This window comes from Podarcis filfolensis (assembly GCF_964270895.1).
Source record: "Podarcis filfolensis genome assembly, chromosome: 2".
In the NCBI taxonomy this organism is placed as follows: Eukaryota; Metazoa; Chordata; class Lepidosauria; order Squamata; family Lacertidae; genus Podarcis; species Podarcis filfolensis.
This window is the reverse complement of record NC_139605.1, coordinates 14726480-14747632: the sequence shown is the minus strand read 5'-3', so window position 1 is coordinate 14747632 and position 21153 is coordinate 14726480. Positions and strand designations below refer to the sequence as shown.

The 21153-nt window shown below is 46.8% G+C and overlaps 1 protein-coding gene across 1 annotated transcript; it reads left to right on the top strand.

The window, feature by feature from the left end:
• The first annotated feature begins 242 nt into the window (after positions 1 to 242).
• TUBB (tubulin beta class I) lies at positions 243 to 19205 on the top strand. Its single transcript, XM_083601986.1, has 5 exons — positions 243 to 604; positions 779 to 1846; positions 13436 to 13544; positions 14733 to 14843; positions 16144 to 19205. Exons 2-5 carry the CDS (start codon positions 1790 to 1792, stop codon positions 17199 to 17201), a joined length of 1335 nt encoding a protein of 444 aa, XP_083458112.1. The 5' UTR covers positions 243 to 604; positions 779 to 1789; the 3' UTR covers positions 17202 to 19205.
• The last annotated feature ends 1948 nt before the right edge of the window (positions 19206 to 21153 follow it).

The following is a 21153-nucleotide window of genomic DNA, read 5'->3' as shown; positions in this document are numbered from 1 at the left end:
TTCTGAAATATGGCAACCCTAGTAGAGGGAGGCTAGCCCCCTAAAGGTTTTATAGGGTCCCTGGGGGGTGGCAGGGAGGAGTCAGGGGTGGGGTTTGAATATTTTATTAAGGGGTCCTCATAATTATTATTGTATTATTCCTCTTAATTTTGTCAAAATAGGCTTCTTAGTGGTTTACAGGTATCATAAGCAATGACACAACACTGAAATAGAAACACCCATAATTAAAATGTAGAATAAAAGAACCCTGTTAAAACAATTCAGCGATTCAAACATAAAATTGAAATATTATTGGTATGCTACTTTCGCACAGCAAGCCACACCTCACAAAGGGGAAAAATGCAAAAGATATATAGCAACATTATCTTATTAATTCAATCAAAGCACACTGGTAACATTTTAATGAAACATAGCACCAAATTTGCAATCTGTCCATCTAAATATTTAACATATGGCACAAAGACTGAACAATCTGCTAATAATAAACACCATAACCTGCCAATAAACGTTCCTGCTTCATAAAAATGCCAATTCTCAACATTTCAGTCATAGTTTGTTACACCTCTACATGCCCTTCAGAATGCACTCCCAATGAACCAGTGGCGTAGCGTGGGGGGTGCAGGGGGGGCCGGCCGCACCGGGCGCAACATCTGGGGGGGCGCGCTCGCACTCGCAGCTCTCTGCCCCTACCTGGCTCACTCGGGGTTAGGGGGCGCAAATTACTTGCCTTGCCCCGGGTGCTGACAACCCACGCTACGCCACTGCAATGAACCACCAGTACTGGCATTTAGTTGCCTGCTTAAAACTCCTTTGTTCTCCCAGGCTTTCTCTGCAGGGTGATCCAATTATATTAAGCTGATCTACAGACTTGTGATATTTTCCAAACTCGTTGCATGAATGTAATCTTATTTTACACATATATTGTGGATTTATTCTCTTCACTGTCATGGTGAATACACACACACACACATTCTGGTACCACATTATTATTTTTTAATTTTCAAATAAATAGACCAGGACAAAGCTACCCAGGAATAGAGAAAACTTGATTCTCAAGGCTCTGACAGTGATTAATTTATCACTCACAGTGGTGCAACTGAGGAATGGGGAGCTGAGTGGTCCTCCGGACAGCTCTAACCACTGGTCCTGCCGGCTGCGGCTGACGCAGCGCAACAACATCTGCAGGGCCACAGGTTCCCTGCATGCTTTTAAGTATACTTCATATGAATGCTTGCCCTTCATTCCTGGGGGAGACTGCATTAAATTGGGTGGCCAATTTTGCACACCATCTATATAATCAGTGCCTGCGATATTACATCACAGACATGCTCCGGCATTCTGCATCAATATACATACTATATGTGCACCACCCGCCATCATGCCAAGCCCCCTCGATAGCTGTCCCCTTACTCCCCATTTTGTCACAACAAAAGGAAAATCGCAACTCCCAACATCCCCCTGCGCCTCTATCAGCCGCCACACCCAGCTCGGCCTTCCCCCTCGTTCCACCACGTGTCTCTTGTCGCCGCCATCCAATCAGCTCGGCGCCCCTGGGTCTTTTCGACCAATCGGAGCGCGGGCCGCCCGCTACTTTATAAAAGCTTTGTCTGGCTTTCGCCAGCCTCCCTCGCCAACCTCTTTGGAACGTTCAGCTTCCGCCGCCGCGTTCGGAGAAGAGAACCTTGAGCTCCCCAACGTTCTGTGTTTTTTTAAAAAAATCAAACCGCGGCGTTTTAAGCGTACAAGCTAAAAGTGTGGGGAAGTGATTAAAAAAAAAAATCCAAGCAAAATGAGGGAAATCGTCCACATTCAAGCTGGGCAATGTGGTAACCAGATCGGTGCTAAGGTGAGGATGCCATAAATATATTTCTCGCGTGAATGCAACAGATCCTATTTTGGGGGAGGGGTGCAGCGGTGCAGTTCGGTAAAACGGGTTAAGGTACTTGCCACGGTGGCATAATATTTCGCTTTGCACGTCGGCGCGCTTAATTTTAAAATAAGGACAGTAGCAGGAGTTTCTGACCTTTTTTTTGTTTTGTTTTCAGCGTGTGGTCGTTGCTAAATATAATCCGATTTTTCTAACGCCGTGCGGCGTTCTTTCGGTTCTCTAGAAAGTGCATTGGCTGCCTGTGTAGGCGAAGCCATTGTCCGGATGAAAAGGATTTGGGTGGGAGGGTATCTGTGTCTGCCTTTGGGCTTGCTTTATAAAGCAATGTTTACTGGTGTGTGGGTTAAAAAAAATAAAAATAAAGACCTTCCTCTAAAATAAGGAAGAGGAGGAGTGCCGTCTTCCCGTAATAAATGCCGCGATTTAAAATTAACGGGATTAGACTCTTCGGCGGATGAGTCAACCAGAAAAGCTGTATTATCTCCTCCCTCCCCATTCCCGCTCGCTCGGCTTGCTGGGGTTGAGCGAGCGAGCGCGCGCGCCAGTTGATCTATCGGTCTAACGTTGCGTGTAGATTTAAGCGCCAAATCGGCTGCGCTACGAAGGTGCGATTTGAATTTTTTGGGAGGGCAAAGAGGAGGCGGGGAGCAAAAGCCCGGGCTGCTCCATCGCGACCGTGTTTTCCTGTTCTCAACCTGGGGTGGCAATTGGCCCGAATAAAATGCACAAATATGCATGCATTGATCATTTAACCGAAAGGGATAACGGGTGGGATGGGGAGGTTTTTTGGGGGGGGGTAAAAAAGCGGCAGAGTAGGGGGGCAACGGTCTTGAATGATCGGTAGGCGTGGGGAGACAAAAACGCGCACGACACAGCTGGAGAAAGGGGGGTATCTCCAGCAAAAGGGCTTGACTCCCCCCCCCAAAAAAGACCCCCCCCCCGCGGAATTGATCGAGGCTCAGCTGCTCTGCCCGCTCCTTAAAGTGCAAGGCGCAGAATACGGTTTCTCTTCCTTGCAACGGAATGGACCAGATTAGCGCGAACCACGCGGTGGTTCGCCACACCCCGGCTTCCTTCTGGCTTTGGGCGGATTCTGCTTTTAAAAATATATATATATTAGGGTTTGGTTTTTGTTTGCTTAACAAAAAGCCCCTCCGATGCTCTCCCAAGAAAATGGCTTAAGAAACGAAACAAAAAAACCGACACTGTTATTGATATAAAAGCAGAGGGGCCGAAACTCGATCATGGGTGTATTTTGAAAAAGCTGCTATTTAGTAGCAAAGTAGGTTGGTGGCCGCAAAGCCGGGACCCCCCGGTCAATTGCAAGAGCTTCGTTGTAATCTTAGATTTGGGAGGGTGCTTTTCCCACCCCCAGATTCAAAGGGGTGGGGGGCTGCAGAGTTTGTGCTGTAATGCCCCGCTACGTTTCTGCCTCTCCCACCCTCGTGGAAACGTGGGAGCTGATCCTTCCCCTCCCCCACCCGGCGCAGTCAGAGTATCCTTTTGTTTGCAAAAAAAGAAAAAATGGGAGGAAGGAACCGCGAGGTCTCTGTTGTGATTTTGTTGCAACAATGACCCGTCGAATGCTGCGGAGAACGATTTGGATTCTTGGTATCTTCTTCTTTCATTGAAAGAAAACGCCTCGTGACTTAAAAAAAAAGAAACTACGGTTTTTTTCGCCTTTCCCCTCCCCCCGCGCGCCCTTTCCCGTTTTCTGCTGAGCAAATGCCATTTCTGGCGCCGAATGGCACGCCCACCATCTTCCACCTTCTTTGTCTGCGAGGCAGGAGCACATGGCTGGATGGCTGGCGCATTTGCTCTGCTCTCCCCCCCCCCCACTTTAAATTTCTATGTGCTCTTTGATCCTTCCTTCCCCAGCCTCTTTCCCTCCCGTGTCGAGGCTCCCGGGCTACTTCTCTTCCTTCCCATTATTGCAAATTGCCTTGGAATGATGACTCTGTCTCGTAGCCACATCACCACTCTCCTCCGTCCTTTGTGCCTGTAATGGCTGCTGTCTGGTTTGGGTGGGTCTCTCTCTCTCTCTTTCTAGCAAAGGGAGGGAGGAGGGGTTGTAGCACTCTCTCTAGCACTACTTGCTGCAGAAACCAAGATTGAGCCTGTGTGTGTGACCTAAAAAACGTAGCAATCTTGTGGTTTCTCCCATCTGTCGGGAGCATCAAGATAAATCTCTTTCTCCATTTGCTGGCTTGAATAGTAAGAGCATCTTCCAAGCGAAAAAATAAAGGAGCCTGGTCAACTTGAGCTGGGCTTCAAGCCATACTAACAAAAAAAGAGAAGACTGTAGTTCTGCGTACGCAGATTGGAGGATAGCGGTCTTATTTGTATGCTAGGCAAGACCTGCAAGGAGTGACAGCTCTTAAGGTGTGTCCCTTACAGTAGAGCTGGGAACAATGGAAGAGCATCCTGTGGTCCGCTGCTAGCCCTTCCCCACAATGCAAATGAAGTAAAATAAAGGGGAATTTTGGATTTTCACTTCTCTGCAAACCAGGACCCTACATTCCTTGTGCTTTTTAACGGGAAATAGTAAATATTTTCCAATGCTCACTTTCTGTCTGGTGCAAATTACAATCAAAATGGTGCAGAGCTATTGTGAGGTACATCTTTAAATGAAGGAATAAGCTTTTTTTAAAAAAATAATTGGGTAGCTGATATGCTTCCCTAGTACAATAGGGGTAAAAGAAATAAAGGACATCTTGTCAAGAGTTTGGTAGTTGTAAAAGAACTGTGCAAGCTTCGGTTTTTCACATGACACTTCTCCACTTGGGCAAAAAAATATATATCTGCTGCGGTCCAAAGCTTGCATATTACTATGTCAATCTACATTGCACCAAGGAACGATTTCCTCCCACATTTTATCACCTTAAATGAGGGGTGCAGTCGTAATCCTAAAGGCAATATTTTTAGAGCTTTGCCTGCTTAATTATCCCATAAAACCGTAGAATTGAAAGGGGCCAGATCAGTGTGGGTGGATTTTACACTGGTCAGATGCTCCATTTTGTGAGACTGGATGTGTGTGCATGGCTTTAAACAGGGACCTTTAGGGGAGATCACAGAGACATCTCTATACACATTGTGATGGGCAGAAGGCAGGTTTTGCCACCGCTGCAAAATGAGTGACAGTTACTCATTAATATGGGTGTGTGTGAAGAAGAGCCACCAAACCCAGATGTATTAAAGGATGGCATTAAGGTTTAAACTTGACCTGCAAACCACGCTTGCTCTTATTAGAATGTGGTGGAATGTCAGTAGCTTGGGAAGGCTACAAACTGACTTGTGTCTGGTTAAAAAGAATGATATATTTCAAACACACACGGATTGATGTTGAGGGCATAAGGTTGCAATTGCAGGCAAGAGTCATCCAGTTTGGTGCACTGCCCTGTAGATCTTTGTTGGGGGAGAGAGATAAAGAGAATCTGATTAACCAGCCTTCTTCCTGTTGCACTGGGCTTAGAAAATACTATGGAAATCTTTCATACTAGGGGATTGTGGTCCCAATACCCGAATACTCAGCTGATGAGTAAAATGCTACCTCTTTTATGATGATGCTTGAAGATGCACCTAAGCCAGGCAACCCCAGTGCCTGCAATTTCCCAGGTGCCCCACCCAGCTCACCTCTGTATGACCTACATTGCGGCACATTCTTTCGTATGCAGGAGGGCGTGTTTGCGGATCTCTGCTGGCACCTGATGAATTAAAAAAAGAGGAGAGAGCGTGTTCTGTCTCCCACAGCCGAGCCGAAGAACTCTCCTCGGGTGCATTGTTGCCATATCTTTCTACAAAATGAGCATCAATTTTGGAACGTGCCCCCCATTTCCTTTGAGCAAAAACTTCCTACCAGAGCTACGTATTCTGGAACCTCTTAGAGCTGTCAATTCTAGTAGGTGTTTAGCTTGGCTTTTTTTTTTTAAATGCAGTTTCTTGCCAGCTTGGATCTGTAGCGGGGTGAGGCCAGACCAAGTGAGTCTGCCCCCCGCCCCTGGTGTATTTAAAAATTAATGGCTCTGCAGTGCCTTGGGTGTGTTTAGCCAACAAATGGCACACACAGGCGTCCAGAGTTGCTTTGGCACAGCCATCAAGACAAAAAACTAATCCAGAGCCCTCAAGTGGGACAAATTGTAAGGCGACATAAGCTGTCAGATCTTTTGAACGTTCTCCATTTAAACAAGCAAACTTGGCCCTAAAGTATGGATAAATTTGAGAGATTATTGTAAAACAAAAAGTAGCTTAGTTTCAAGTTAGCTTTTTGTGGGTTTTTAAAAAATGTTTTGCAAGGGTGCTAAATGTTTCAATTTGGTGTGACTCGCACTACCTTTAAAGCACACTCTGGCCCTCAAAGAATTCTGGGCTCTGTAGTTAACTCCACACAGAGTGACAATTCCAATCAACCCTGAAAACTACAGTGCCCAGAATTCTTTGAGGGGAAGAATTCGCTTTAAAGGTAAAGTGTAAATGCAGCCTTGGTAACTTCAATAGGGCATTTGAAGAAGGGATCTGTAGGGTCACACAGTTTTTGTTGCCTTGTTTTGTAACTTAACCAATGTTGGCCACTCAACTCTGGCTCTGAATTCAGCTAAGAGATTATTGTATACTAGTTAGATTTCTCTTCCATGCTACGTTTTAGATGTACGTCTAAAAATCAAAATGTGTGAAGCGATTGTGAGTCTCCACTATCTTGGGGAGGGAATTCTCTAAAGAAAATAGCGGGTGTTTTCGAATTGAAGTACAACTTCCTGCAGCAGTGGTAGAACCAGCATTAGTACTTTTCTGACTCTGGTCTTCATGATGGAATGCGTTAAGAAAAGAAAAGATTAGCATGCATTTTAGCCTTCCCACTGCCAGGCCTGGGGTTCCCCTCTCTTGCTTTGAGAACATTTTTGGTCACAACAAAATTCATTTTCTATGTACTGTCCCTCTCTTCCCTGACACACCCACTCCACTCCACGATAAGACAATATTAAGTTTGGAGTTGGGCAAGTATAGATGGTCTGTTGATTCGTGGTTAACTTCTCTGTTCTTCACTCCTCTTTCCCTACAGGATATACCTGTCCCTGAATGGTGTTTGGGGGGGACGCGACTAGGCCGCAGCCTGTCATGTCTGCACTGTTCCACCTTGACCTCAGGGCAGCTTTTACTTGCTTTTGTGTCCTCCAGTTGTGCTGTTGGACTGCAGGTCACATCAGCCACAGCCATCTGGGACTTAAGGCTGCGTCCATACTAGGGACTCGAAACATTTGAGAAGATGAGAGGCTGGTTGGGGAAGATGCTAATTGGATTCTGAGGACCATAAAACACAATTCCCATGGGAACAAAGGAAGCTGCCTTCTACTGAATGGGAGCATTGCCTCATCTAGGCAGAAGCTCTCCAGGATTTAAGAGAGGGGATCTTTTCCTAGCCCTCCTTGGATATTCCATGGGATTGAACCAACTACAGCTGTGCTCCATGATTCTTTGAAGCAAGCCATGGCGGTGTAAGCCATATAAAACCCAATAATGGCTTTGGTAGTGCAAGCATTCCCTAACACACCATAAACTCCCTTCTACAATTTTTGTTCCGTTTCAGCTATTAAAGCAAGAAGGAATGAGGAATGCAGGTCCCTTTTAGGATATATAAATCTGCGAATGCTCTGAGCATGCCCAGAGTAGGCCTAATGCCTTTTTTGGGGAAGGAATGACACAGAGCCGTGGCTATTTTCACTGTGCATCATCTGAGGTGCTCTGGGAAATAGGTTCCTGATAATTACTTCTTTGCAGTATGAGAATATAGCCTGCCTTGCTCCTAAACGAACCCCTGCCACAGTTTGCTCTTGTTCGTAACGGTGGAGCCTGAAATATTTAAAATATCCTTTTTGACGTAGATCCCTGTGAGATGCCTGTGAGCATTACACAGTGGCCTTGTCACTTGATCACATGAGGACTCTATGATAACTTTAATCGCCCAATAGCAGTAGCTGATACACATAGCAGGTGTTTACATAACCGTAGGTCTTAATCTACCTACTAGAACAAAAATGCAGTTAATGTTAAATATTAACCTATATGGGAGTGATCTCAAAACATGGGCATATAATGCTGCTGTTAAAAGATTAGAACAACCATGTTTATGAGATAGTGCTGCATGATCACATAGCACTTTACATAAATGATCTCAGCGTCCCTTAATTGTCCTCAAAGTTAGGTAGATTAGTACTCTAATCCCCCCCCCTTTTTGAGGAGGGAGCTAGAGAGAGGCAGAAAAAATTGCCTTATTCTACTTTGCATTAATCTGGAATAGCTACAGTCCCTTGTTCCACACGAGTTAGGGGGGAATCCTTTTATAAGCTTGGGAAATGTAGCAAAAGTTACTTTAGCCTCTTTGATTGTGAATGACAGAATGACTTAAGTGTTAAGTAAGTCGCCTTGAAGTAATTGTGAGACCCTGCTATGGCGTGGGGAAATTGCCATGCCAATTCCTTGCTCTAGAACAGGCTTCCTCAACCTCGGCCCTCCAGATGTTTTTGGCCTACAACTCCCATGATGCCTAGCTAGCAGGACCAGTGGTCAGAGATGATGGGAGTTGTAGTCTCAAAACATCTGGAGGTTTGAGGAAGCCTGCTCTAGAATCACAACACTTCAAGGAGTCAGATGGGATTATCCCAACCTCATACCTGGTGCAGGATCTTTCACCAACAGCATCCCTGGTTCCTATTCCTCAAGTAAGGGAGAGCCCACCATATCTCCTAAGACCATCTGTTTCACTGTCTCAGCACCTCTTACCTTAAGGAAGTTTCTCCTAGAGTTTACCTGAAATCTTTCATTGCAGCATCCACCCATTGTTCTTGCCGTCTGTTGCAACAGAAAACGAAGTGTGCCCTGTTTTCTTCATGGGAGCCTTTCGGATAATTGAGGGTGTCTGGGAAGGATGTCTTTAACTGAAAAAGCATTGGAGGATTTAACTTGGCCCATGGGCTCTCTCCCATGCAGTCAATTTGGGCAATTCTCTCTTAACCCCCTTCTTCCCAGTGTGAGCAGCAAGAGAGGCTCCTCCTGAAGGTTCCTCTCATAATCTGCTTGACAGGCAAACCAGATTGCAGCTGAGGTGCATAAGGAGACAACTTTTGACATGGGAGAAAGTAGTAGAACCCGTGGACATGCAATGAAACTGAATGATGAAGGATTCAGGACAGAGCAGGTGCTTCACACAGCGGATCATTAAACTATGAAACCAGCCAACTGGATGGTTTCAAAAGAGGATAAGGCAAATTTGTGGAGGTTAAAGGCTATCAGTGGCTATTGACCACAGTGGCTGCTCTCCTTCTGTAGCTGTACACTCTGATCCAACAGGCTCTTAGTTGGCCAAAGAAGGCTTGTGCTGAGCTCCTGGCTGCCTTCTCTTGAGTAGAAACAGGCAGCAATCTTGTAAATGTCCCCCCAGAATTTAAAAGTCCTTCATGCTCTGTGGGAAGGACCCAGAATATGTCTCCCTTCATCAACATTGGGTGACTAGATTTCACACAGGGTGAAAGTCCCTTGAACTTCGGCAGCGCTGTTGTTAATTTTTCCCGGGCAGAGCTAAGGTCTGCTGTGTCCGCCTTCTTAGTTATCCTTTCCTTCCGAGCAGCTGTCTTGGTAAGAGTGTCCCTTGGGTGTGTGGGTGTGTGTGTGTAAGGGTGGTTTGGTCAGTCCGTGTCCCTCCAGTCAACCATTACCCTGGCGCTGAAAAATGTGTGGAATGTTTTGTCCAACCACCCACAGCTGTGGCCTAAAGGGAGGTGATGGGGAGGGAGGGGTGTCCTCAGAAATGGAAAATGGAGTTCTGTTTTCCCCAGACCATGAGATGGATTCCTGTGGCAGCTTAAGGGGCCTCCCTCCCCATTCATCACAGGGGATGGACAGATGGGGCTGTATAGTAACCCTTTCCCTACTGGATTTGATTTCTATAGAAGTGAAGGGCATCCCTGAGAGTGACACACACACACACACACAGAGGAATTTGCACATAATTTTCATAGTTTTTGTCTCCCGGCTCCTCAATGAACTGCTCTCTTCTCCAACATAGCAAGCTTAGGCAAGGGGGGCAACTCCTCCTGTTTGATGGATAAAGTGAGGATATAAATAAAATTTTATTATTATTATCAACCTTAGGGGTGCAGGCAAGATGGGTCATGATGCCATCACCTGTCACGATCACAGACTAACATCTCAGTGGTTCTGTAGGGCTCCAACTTCAGAATCAGGCTTCTTTTCCAAGATTAGAGGAAACATGTTCAGGATAGACAGCTGAGTCTATCCAATGCCTTCCTGCATCGCCCTATAGCTTCTGCTCTTATCCGGACTAGGGGGAAGGCACCAGGCAGTGCGAGATATTAATTTATCACCGCCAAATTTCCTCCTGTCCCCGTCAGATTCCTAACCTTATCTCAGAATAAAGTAACCCCAAGTACATATATATCTGTTGCACTTAAGAACTACCCAGGCAACCTAGTTCTGTGGGTGTTTTACAGACCCATTAAAAAAAACACAGCAGCGAGCTGAGATGCAAATAGCACTGTGTAGTTTTCATGAACAGCAGTGGGGGCTCCACTTTTGTATCTCGGCTGCCTAGTCTTGAATGTCTGAGTAGCTGACGGAAACCTGTGTTGCTGCTTGCACTGGGAAGGAGAGGTCCGGAGCCCTTGGCTTGTCCTAATGCTTGGCCTTTGCTCCCTATCTTAATTCACAAGATACCTTTGCTTTTCTCTCTCCTGGTTTTAACCTGCGTCCCACCCCCACCAGTGGAAATAGTCTTTTATTTCATCACGCTGGCCTTTGGGCATGTCTCTTTTCCTTCCCTGCGTCTAATTGGGCTCCCTCAACTAATTCTTCTCTCCTGTTTGGGACTTCCAGCTTCCAGAAGGAGCTCTAATCCCCCCCCCCCCCGCTGGGGAATTGATTCACAAAGGCCGGATACAAGCAGCTTAACCTCAGTCCTTTGCCATCTGTCCAGTCCATGCAGTTGAAAGCTTATTGGCATGTGTGAGAGACCTTGCTCATGTTCGAAGCAGCTGGCCTGAAGACCCTGGAGCTGGGGGAAGGGGGCGGAAGAGGCATCTGAAGGGGGGGGTGTTGTCTGTCCCAGCTAGGTTAATGGGGATGGAGGTGTCTGGTGTGTAGTCATGTTGGCAGGTGCAGCACCCATAAGTGTGTGTCTCAGACACATGCACCTTGTTAGAACCTCAGCAGCAGCAGGTGGCTTGCACTCTTGACGGGGTTATATTTAATGTCTGCATGCCAAGGACCTTAAGATTTAAATCGGGAGCTAGGCTGGTGGCTCAACAGGCCCGCAAAGTATTTCCTGATTGCCAGCTTGGCTGTGGGGATGGGTGAGGGGGCAGGTACGCAGAAATGGTGTTTTGGAGCAGCGTGTTACAAAAACTTGCCATGGTCTGTGGCAACACAAAATCAGGGGCCAAGGAAAACTTGTCTATTGTTCTTTTCCTGTAAAGCCCTTCCCGATCCCAATCAAGGCTTTCTGCCATTTTGGAAATTTCCAATACAGTAGTACCTCGGGTTACATACGCTTCAGGTTACAGACTCGTCCAGCATCATGTTTATCCGCTTAAAATACTTCTATACTGTTTTTGGGGTGGGGTGGAGGCTCTGAAGTTGGTGTGCAGTTACAATACAGTATGACAACAAAATTGATAAATAAAGTGAAAATAAGCATCAAACATTCTGCCAAAAATACAAGAAAAACCAGCAGTTGGACCACAGCTCAAGAAAAAGCAGACATAAAGGCTCTTCTGATGTATTGGGGCCTGTCAGATCACAGCTGGTAGTGTTGGGGAGATGTAGGGCCACTGCAGAAAAGGCCCCCCATTCCTTGTTAAATATGACCCCGGATCAGAATTGCCTCTGTTACTGAGGGTGTCCGATGGCTCAAGTGCAGGGCAAGATGGAGCAGGGCAAGTTGGAAACCACTTGTTCTTGAGACAACAATGCACTTTAATCGACTGGACCAGTACTGTGAAGAGACACTGCCCTCTTCAATGTGAAACCATCGGCCTGATGGATTTCACAAGGCAAAAGTTTGTAATTGTGGTTTGGAGCAACGTTATTCGATCCCTGGGTCCTTAAATGGTGTTGGACTACAATTCCCATTACCACTGACTTAAACTTGAGTGGGGCTGATGGGAGTTGTAGTCCAATGACATCTGGGGCCCCATTGTTGAAGGAAGTTTGCTTTAAAACAAAATGGCGTCCCTCTGATTCCTAGCAATGGAGCAAGGCCTTCTGGGAGTGAGAACACAACTTCACTTAGGAGTGAACCGTAACTGAATAAAATAGAAGGATATATTGGGGTGCTGCTTTCAGGGTATGTGTGTGAGACAGAGGCTCTGATTATGAAGTTTGTGCCCCCTTAGTTTCTCTTGAGAAAGGGTGTTTACTTTTTCTAGATCAGGGGAAAGCCAATGGACACTGCTGCAGCTAAAAGCCATTCCCCATCCATGGCTCGCCTTCCAGGAGAACAAGGCAGTGCTTGTGTTGGCTGCTGCAGCTGCTGAGTCAGCCCATCTGCCTCTGAGGGAGATACGAACAGTCTCTCCTTTAAGATGACTGGATGGGGGAGAGGAGCGGAGATGTTCCTTTTAAGGTAGTGTGGAAGGAGTCTAGCATTTTCTCTCTCGCTCGCTCTCCCACTCGTATTTCTGCTTTCCCCAAATCTGTATTCCAGGTCTTGATTTCAGCTGGCACAGGGCCACAGAACTAGATTTCAGTGTTCAGGTTCGACCTGGAACAGCCTGAGGTGATCACGAGTAGCTCTTGAGCATGTGCAAAGTTCACTTCTCTCACCACTGAGCAGCCGCTGTGCAGTAGAGTGCTGCTGCTAGATGAAGAGTGCTGCGTTCCTGTCAATTAGGACTACAACCTGTTGTCATGAAAGTTTTGTTGTTTTTAGAAGAATGGGGTTGCTAACCGTTTTGGGCCTGTGGGCACATTTGCAACGTGGAGAAACTCCTGTGGGTGCCGCACACGTACAGCAATCAGTTGCACAGTGTTCCCTGTTTACAAACAGGTGAAAAGAAACCAGAGAAGGCTAGTCATGCTTGCGCATGGCAGTCTTCCGTGATATTGGTGCAGGCACTAAAAAGGCCCTGCCTCTTGCGATTGTCATTGTCCTCAACTGTGTCTCCAATCTAAGTGGAAGGCCCTCTCCTCCTGATCTTGGAGAGTGGGCTGGGTAGCATGGGAGGAGATCCCACTGGTATCCTGGGCACAATCCATTTAGATAAGTCACCTCTTTGAATTGTGTCGGGGAGCGAAATGGTGACCAGTGGCAACATGGCAGGATGGTCCTGCTAAACATTCTAGCTGGTGCATGCTGGATGCTTTCTGCTTCTGAAGGGTAGAGCACATTGCATTAACCCAGTCTTGATGTGGCTTCAGGCATGTGTTGCCTTAGCCAGAACTGATTTCCTGATACGTTGTGGTCACATCGTGCTGCTTCCATGACTGGGGTGTGTCCACGGCCATTAACTTGAATCTTCCTTTTCTTCTTATTGCCTGCAGTTTTGGGAGGTGATTAGTGATGAACATGGGATCGACCCCACTGGCACCTACCATGGCGATAGTGACCTACAGCTTGACCGCATCAGTGTTTACTACAATGAAGCCACAGGTGAGTATTTGTCTCTTTAACCACCCCCAAGGTGTTCTGGAACATTTTGATTCACAAAGTTACTTTTGCAAATAGCGTGCATAACTCTGTATCTGAATAACCTGCATTTTTCTGGCTTCCTTACCATTTCTTCTCATTATTATACCTTTTGTCCTATGTATAAGTAGGAAAAGGGAATATGGAAAGTTTCCCAAGCGAGAAGGCGTGTATACTGGATTTGTGCATTTCAGGGTCATACTGCCAGAGCTTGCTTTGTGCCACCTTTTCAGTCTTTAGAGAATTTAATCTTTTCATTGTGTTAGCTTTAAAAAATAATACAGTGGTACCTTGAGTTACAAATGCTTCAGGTTACAAACTCCGCTAACCTGGAAGAGTTCCCTTGAGTTGAGAATTTTGCCCCAGGATGAGAACGGAAATCGTGTGCTGGTGGCGCAGTGGCAGCAAGAGGCCCCATTAGCGAAAGCACACCTCTAGTTAAGAACAGTTTCGGGTTAAGAACGGACCTCTGGAACGAATTAAGTTCATAACTAGAGGTACCACTGTAATTTAAATGCAAGCTCCTAGCTCTTAACTGCTGAGGGTGGGGAAGGCAAGCCTCAAAATGGAGCTTGGATAGGTGTTGCTGGACCAGAATAACCCAACCAGCAGAATTTTAGGGACCACGAGGGAGGCTTCCACCAGAATGAGCGGGGGAAATGACTCAAAATCTCCCTACACTTTCCAGTGCCATTTTGCTGCTTGCCTCTCTCTCGTATTTGGTGCTGCACTCTTGATCTACTCCCTTCCTTTTGCTATGTAGGGATAAGCTTCAAATTGTTTTTCATCCCTTGATACTTTGCCTACCAGGGATCTATATAGGAGGCTATCCCCACGTGCAGGCAGTAAATTAATAGATGAAGCACCCTTGAGCTCAAATGAGCCTTCAAGCCGTGTCATCAGTCCCAGCACACATTTGTTCACTGTCCAAAGTGTCTCTTGCAAACAGCTTGTATTCTAATGTACTTTCCTTCTCAAAGCTCCTTGGTGACTTACTATTCTATTCTACTGATAAACCTGAACGTCATTAAAAAGCTTGCGTTTAACTTGAATGGATATGAAGCTAGCAACATGGTTTCTGTTATGGAAGGGGCCATGGATGGGGAACCGCAGTCCTCTTTCTCAGGTATCCTTTGCCCTTCTTTCTCCCAGGTGGCAAATATGTCCCTCGTGCCATCTTGGTTGACCTGGAACCAGGAACTATGGACTCCGTGAGGTCTGGACCTTTCGGTCAGATCTTCAGACCAGACAACTTCGTGTTTGGTAAGATGCAATCTCAATCTTTGCTGTTTCTATCTGTAGTTGGGAGGGAAGGGGGATAGGACCGCAAACAAATGCCTCCTGTAAACTAGTTGGGTTGGCCTCTTTTATCGTGGAAAGGAGAAGAGAATAGGTTGCTCCCATGGAGAAGGTGCGGGTGTGCACTTTCGGTCAGTTTCAGGGAGAGTGGAAACGCCACAATTCCTCTTCTGCTTCTGTTACTTCCCTCCCCCCCCCCCCAGTTGTGCATAAGAGACACCAGGCTTTGAGAGTAACAGGGAGTGATGTCCAGGAGCCATTTCTCACCACATGTTCTCTCCCCCTGTAATCAGCCTGGCAAAGGAAGCGCTGCTGCGTACACAAATTTTGTAGGCAATTGGCCATCTGTGAGCTGCCCAAAATGATGTTAAGCCTTGCCTCTAAAAGACTTCCCAATGGCCTGAGCAGCGCATCTAGGGCAGGGCTGGGGGAACTTGCGATCCTCCCACTCCCAGCTCTCCATCAGCCTCGATGAGCACGGGCAGCGGTCGGAGATGGTGGGATTTGCATTCCAGCAAAATCTGGAGGGCACCAAGATCCCCCCCCCCACTGCTGTAGAGGAGTTAAGGCCCCCTAAGGTAGCATATAAATTATTATTATTATTATTATTATTATTATTATTATTATTATTATTATTATTACATTGTTCCTTGTGGATATAGCCCCTTTGAGCTGCATCTCTGATCACTGCCTAGCATTGGGTGGATTGGTTTGTCCTTCCAACTTTTGCAATGTCCCAACAGTCCATAATTAGCGTCTTTCCCCTTTTTGGGCCATATTCATGTAGCGAACTTCTTAGCCTTATCCAAGCAGAAGATGCATATGAGCTGCACTCGGTTGGTTTTCTTAAAACAGGTTGCGCCAAGAGAGTTGTTCTTTGCTACTGGGGAAAGGATTTACAGTTGTACCTTGGAAGTCAAATGGAGTCCGTTCGACTTCTAAAACATTCAGAAACCAAAGAGCGGCTTCTGATTGGCTGCAGGAAGCTCCTGCAGCCAATCCAAAGGCCATCCGGACATTCGGCTTCCGAAAATAGTTTGCAAACTGGAGCAGTCACTTCTGGGTTTGCAGCGTCCGGGAGCCAAAATGTTTGAGAACTAAGCTGTACGAAAACCAAGGTATGACTGTATCTAGTTTTAAGTTCAGGGAGACACACCGAATGTGAATGATGTGGGCTTGGGAAGCCACGGGAGGTGTGTTTGTGAGAATGAGCCAGCTTGGCCCAAGCGTCATGGTTTCTTCCCCCTTCTCCTGCCTCCTACAGGCCAGAGCGGAGCTGGGAACAACTGGGCGAAAGGCCACTACACAGAAGGTGCCGAGCTGGTGGATTCTGTCCTGGACGTGGTCCGGAAGGAAGCGGAGAGCTGCGACTGCCTCCAGGGTTTCCAGCTGACCCACTCCTTGGGCGGCGGCACCGGTTCCGGGATGGGCACGCTCCTGATCAGCAAGATCCGGGAGGAGTACCCCGACCGCATCATGAACACCTTCAGCGTGGTGCCCTCTCCCAAGGTGTCCGACACCGTGGTGGAGCCGTATAACGCCACCCTTTCCGTGCACCAGCTGGTGGAGAACACGGACGAGACCTACTGCATCGACAACGAGGCTCTGTACGACATCTGCTTCCGCACCCTCAAGCTCACCACGCCCACCTACGGCGACCTCAACCACCTGGTCTCGGCCACCATGAGCGGCGTCACCACCTGCCTCCGCTTCCCCGGGCAGCTGAACGCCGACCTCCGCAAGCTGGCGGTCAACATGGTGCCATTCCCTCGCCTTCACTTCTTCATGCCCGGTTTCGCCCCCCTGACCAGCCGGGGCAGCCAGCAGTACCGCGCCCTGACGGTGCCCGAGCTGACGCAGCAGGTCTTTGATGCTAAGAACATGATGGCAGCCTGCGACCCCCGCCACGGGCGCTACCTAACTGTCGCAGCCGTCTTCCGCGGCCGCATGTCCATGAAGGAGGTGGACGAGCAGATGCTGAACGTCCAGAACAAGAACAGCAGCTACTTCGTGGAGTGGATCCCCAACAACGTCAAGACGGCCGTCTGCGACATCCCTCCCCGAGGCCTCAAGATGGCCGTCACCTTCATCGGCAACAGCACGGCCATCCAGGAGCTCTTCAAGCGCATCTCCGAGCAGTTCACGGCCATGTTCCGGCGCAAGGCCTTCCTCCACTGGTACACGGGCGAGGGCATGGATGAGATGGAGTTCACAGAGGCTGAGAGCAACATGAACGACCTGGTGTCCGAGTACCAGCAGTACCAAGACGCCACGGCGGAGGAAGAGGAGGATTTCGGCGAAGAGGCCGAGGAGGAAGCTTGAGGCGAGTCTGCTGGCAGTTCGGGAAACAAAACAGAAAAGTCAATAAATCCGCACAAAAATAAAAATTGAAAACAAAAACCCTGCATCTCCACGTTCTGTTTCTTTTTCCTTCCTCTCCAGCCTGTCAACCCCTTCCTGCGTCTCTTAATGGGCCAGTCTCTCCATTTTAACCCTCTCTGCATTTCTTCTCAGTGGTGGGAACAGCCTGTGGCTGATTTAACAATGAAACGGCTGCTCAGAGTCCCTTGAGAGTGGCAGAAAAAGACAGAAGAGGTTCTGTCTATCCATGATTATATTTGGTCACTAGTGATGTTTGGTTTCCTTTCCCTGATCTGCCATAGTTAATCAAGTGAGCTGTTAAGAAGCAACAAGGCCGAGAGCCTTTTTAATTGCAAAAGGGTGTGAGGATGTTGGATCAGTTCTGACACGGGGACCCATTCCAGATAAAAGTAGAAAGGTAGCTGACTTTAAAATGGAAGCATGTTCCTGAAAGGCAAGGTTCGTTCTTTCTGTCCAATCTGGCTTTAGTAGAAAATCATAATTTGACTTCTGCTAATCTGAGCCACAGGCCAATGGTTTCAAAGTGCATTTTCTAATAGGAAGTTGGGGTTTAGTTTTGGGGTAGCCTGCAGAATTGGTGTTTAAATGGTTTGAAGTCTGGTGGATTCCTACCCCAGTAGGTCACTCTCTAAAGACTGCTTGGTCTTCCCTGTATGTTAGTTTCTGAAAAAATCTGTCAGTGGATCATCTTGCCCCTGGAACACCTTAAAGCAACCAACATTAACGTAGAAGGCAATTGTTGACCAAGAGAACAAAATGCAAGTTCTCTTTGCAGGAACCACCGGGTTATATGTCTACCTGCATGGTATGCCTGCAATATAAAAACACTTGGCATGCCAGGCACCTGCCTCTTCATTTAATGCTCATTGCCTCCAGGGTCTGTGCCTCTGGATGTTTGTGTCCTATTCTTGTTTGTGAAGTCAGCCAAAAGTAGTGTGAAAGCCAAAGAGGGTTCTTTCCCTCTCCCTGATTTTGCCAAATATGATTTCCAAAAGCCTGACCTTCAAACTATTTCATTAGAACTTTTCTCCTTGCCTTGGCTTCTCAAAAGCCCTGGAGCTATAGGAGAAAAGAGCAAAGCACTCTCTTTTTTTGTCCTGAATAGCATTTTGGACCCCTACCAAAGGTTGAGGCAGAGATTGAGACATTGCTGATTTGTTTGGGCCCAAAGTGCTGGGTGCACTCTTAGTTGGAATAAACACAAGCAGCAGTAGATCGCAAGGGAATCGTGCCACAACTCAAAAGGCAAGCTGCTGTTCGAAGAAATAACTACCATTAAAAAAATACTTTGTCTGAAAGGTAGCTACAAATCCGAAGTACCCATGGCTTAGTTTGCTTTTGCTCACAGTTGTAAAAGTTTGAGGTAAGGCTAAAGGTCAGTGAGGAGTGATGGAGGTTAGCACTTAAAAGGGCAGCAAAGACCTGCACACACAGAGCAGATGGGAGAAAGGTTTGTCTGAAAAGGGACTGGGAGATTCCATGTTTGAATATTTTGGGTGGTTGGGGAAAGAGGAACCGCATTAGGAAAGAGGAACTGAATTGGGTTTTGTTTTCAGTGAGCTCTTTATCCATGAGAATACTCAAATGTCTGATTTTTTTTTTAAGCCTCTTTTTTGCTGTTGATGTAGATCAGTCTTCTGTTGTAGTATCCAACCTGTAGGAAGTAGCTAAGGAAGGCATGTTGTTCCAAGGGATCGCTGAGCTAGTGGAAAGGGACATTAGTTCTGAATCTTCCTAAACAGGGTCATACATCTGAAAGGTCCCACTGCCACCACAGAGCCTGGCTTTTTCAATCTCCTGCTTGTTGCCTCAGCATCTTTTTCCCTTTCGCTTCTCACTCATTTCTTCCCTGCCTCATCTTACTTTTTTAAAGGAAAAAAAATCCCTGCTTTTTCATATTGAAAAGTTGTCTTGTAAACAAATAAAAGGGTTTCTTATGTTTTCCTTTTTGTGTTGAGTGTCCTCACTGTCCCTCTGCAGACCCTCATCCTTGCACAGTTAAATGACAGGGGGGAAAGGCATCTCCATAACATTAAAAACAACTATTTTTGCTAGTTTATCATGAAATGAGGCTGAGAGAAAACCCATTCATTTATTCCATAAAGCAGGAGTGGAAGCTGCAACTGTAGATGATCATATGTGTTAATTCCTATTTCCCCCCCCCCAACCGTGGGCCATACTTGCAGGGGTTGATGGGAGTTTAGAGTGCAACACTGGGTTGCCCCCACAGGTTTGCCATATCTCAATATAAAGGAAGCGTAACATTGCTGGTGCATTTTGCAAAGTACCGTATTTTTTGCTCTATAAGACTCACTTCCCCCTCCTAAAAAGTAAGGGGAAATGTGTGTGCGTCTTATGGAGCGAATGCCGGCTGCGCAGCTGTCCCATAAGCCAGAACAGCAAGAGGGATTGCTGCTTTTGCTGTTCAGCGATCCTTCTGGCTTCTGGGATTCAGAATATTTTTTTTCTTGTTTTCCTCCTCCAAAAACTATGGTCTGGTGCGTCTTATAGAGCGAAAAATATGGTACATTTTAGAAGTGGTGTACCTGAAAGGGTTGAAAATAGTACCAAGTTCAAAAACTAGTCTGAGAACTAGATTATATGTGTGCATGAGAGTTTATAACCTTTATTCCTTGTGCTGGAGGAGGAAGGAATATGAGTTGCGACAGTGAGTGATAGACAGCTGCAGAGCAGTGGGTATGATGATGAGTGACCTTCTTAGAATTTTGCTTGGGGGCTGGTGGTCCCTGCAAAGTGTCGATTTGAGCTACAAAGGCAGCTAAAATTAGCCAGGTGTACAGCAGTGAATGTGCATGTTGAGTTTAACAGTAATTTCCCTCGTTTCTGGGCCCACCTGGATACAGTCGTACCTCTGGTTGAATGTGCTTCAGGTTGAGCACTTTTTGGGTTGTGCTCTGCGGTAACCCGGAATAAATGGAGCGTGTTACTTCCGGGTTTCGCCGCTCGCGCATGCGCAGACGCTCAAAATGACGTCACGTGCATGCGCAGAAGCGGCAAAACGCGATGCGGAGTCGCATCTTACATTCTATTCAGGATGCGAACGGGGCTCTGGAACGGATCCCGTTCGCATCCCGAGGTACCGCTGTACTTGAAAGTATTCTTTGAACTTGTCTGTTCAGAGCAAAGTAGGATGAATGCGGTCATGCTGGTTAACATTCACCCAGCCCGAATGTCCTCATGGGAGATTACAAAATAGGCCTTGCTCATTAGGATTTCTGCTGGGCACAGAAAAGTGAAGCGAAACTCCCTCTGGTTAACAAAGCCATTAAATAATGAACGAAAAATACTCTGAAAAGCAGTAGTGTCACTAATATTAGTTCAGCACCAGATGAGATAAAAACATTTAAGTGTTTTTCTTCAGTTCATAAAGCAGTAAACTGACGACGTTAAAAATCTCCACGATAAGATTGATGTGGGAGCTAGATGGACCAATGGCCTAACTTGGTATAAGCAAACTTCTTATTGCTCCTGGGCATGTGAAGAGTGCCTCCACTCTCTCAACACACAATGGACTGCTTCACGTAATTTCCTAATGTAGTGGTTGCTGCTGGGTGAATGGGTGACTTGCCTGAGTGGCTGGGCCAGAACATAATGGAACAGAAACAGTATGTAGCTGAAATCGGGACCCACAACTACCAGATTCAAAAGTGTTTGAGTGAAAGGAGTAAAGTGCACAATCATACACACAAGTGCCTCATTTACCCACTAGGAAGGAGCTGCAGCCTGTCCCTGACCCTTTCATGTAAAGTAAATGAATGCCAGTGTGGTGTAGTGGTTAGAGCAGGGGCCGAGAGCCCTTGGTCTTCCCTGACTATTAAGCCACGCTGCCTGCGATTGATGGGGGAGTCCCAACAACATGTGGAGAGAGTGG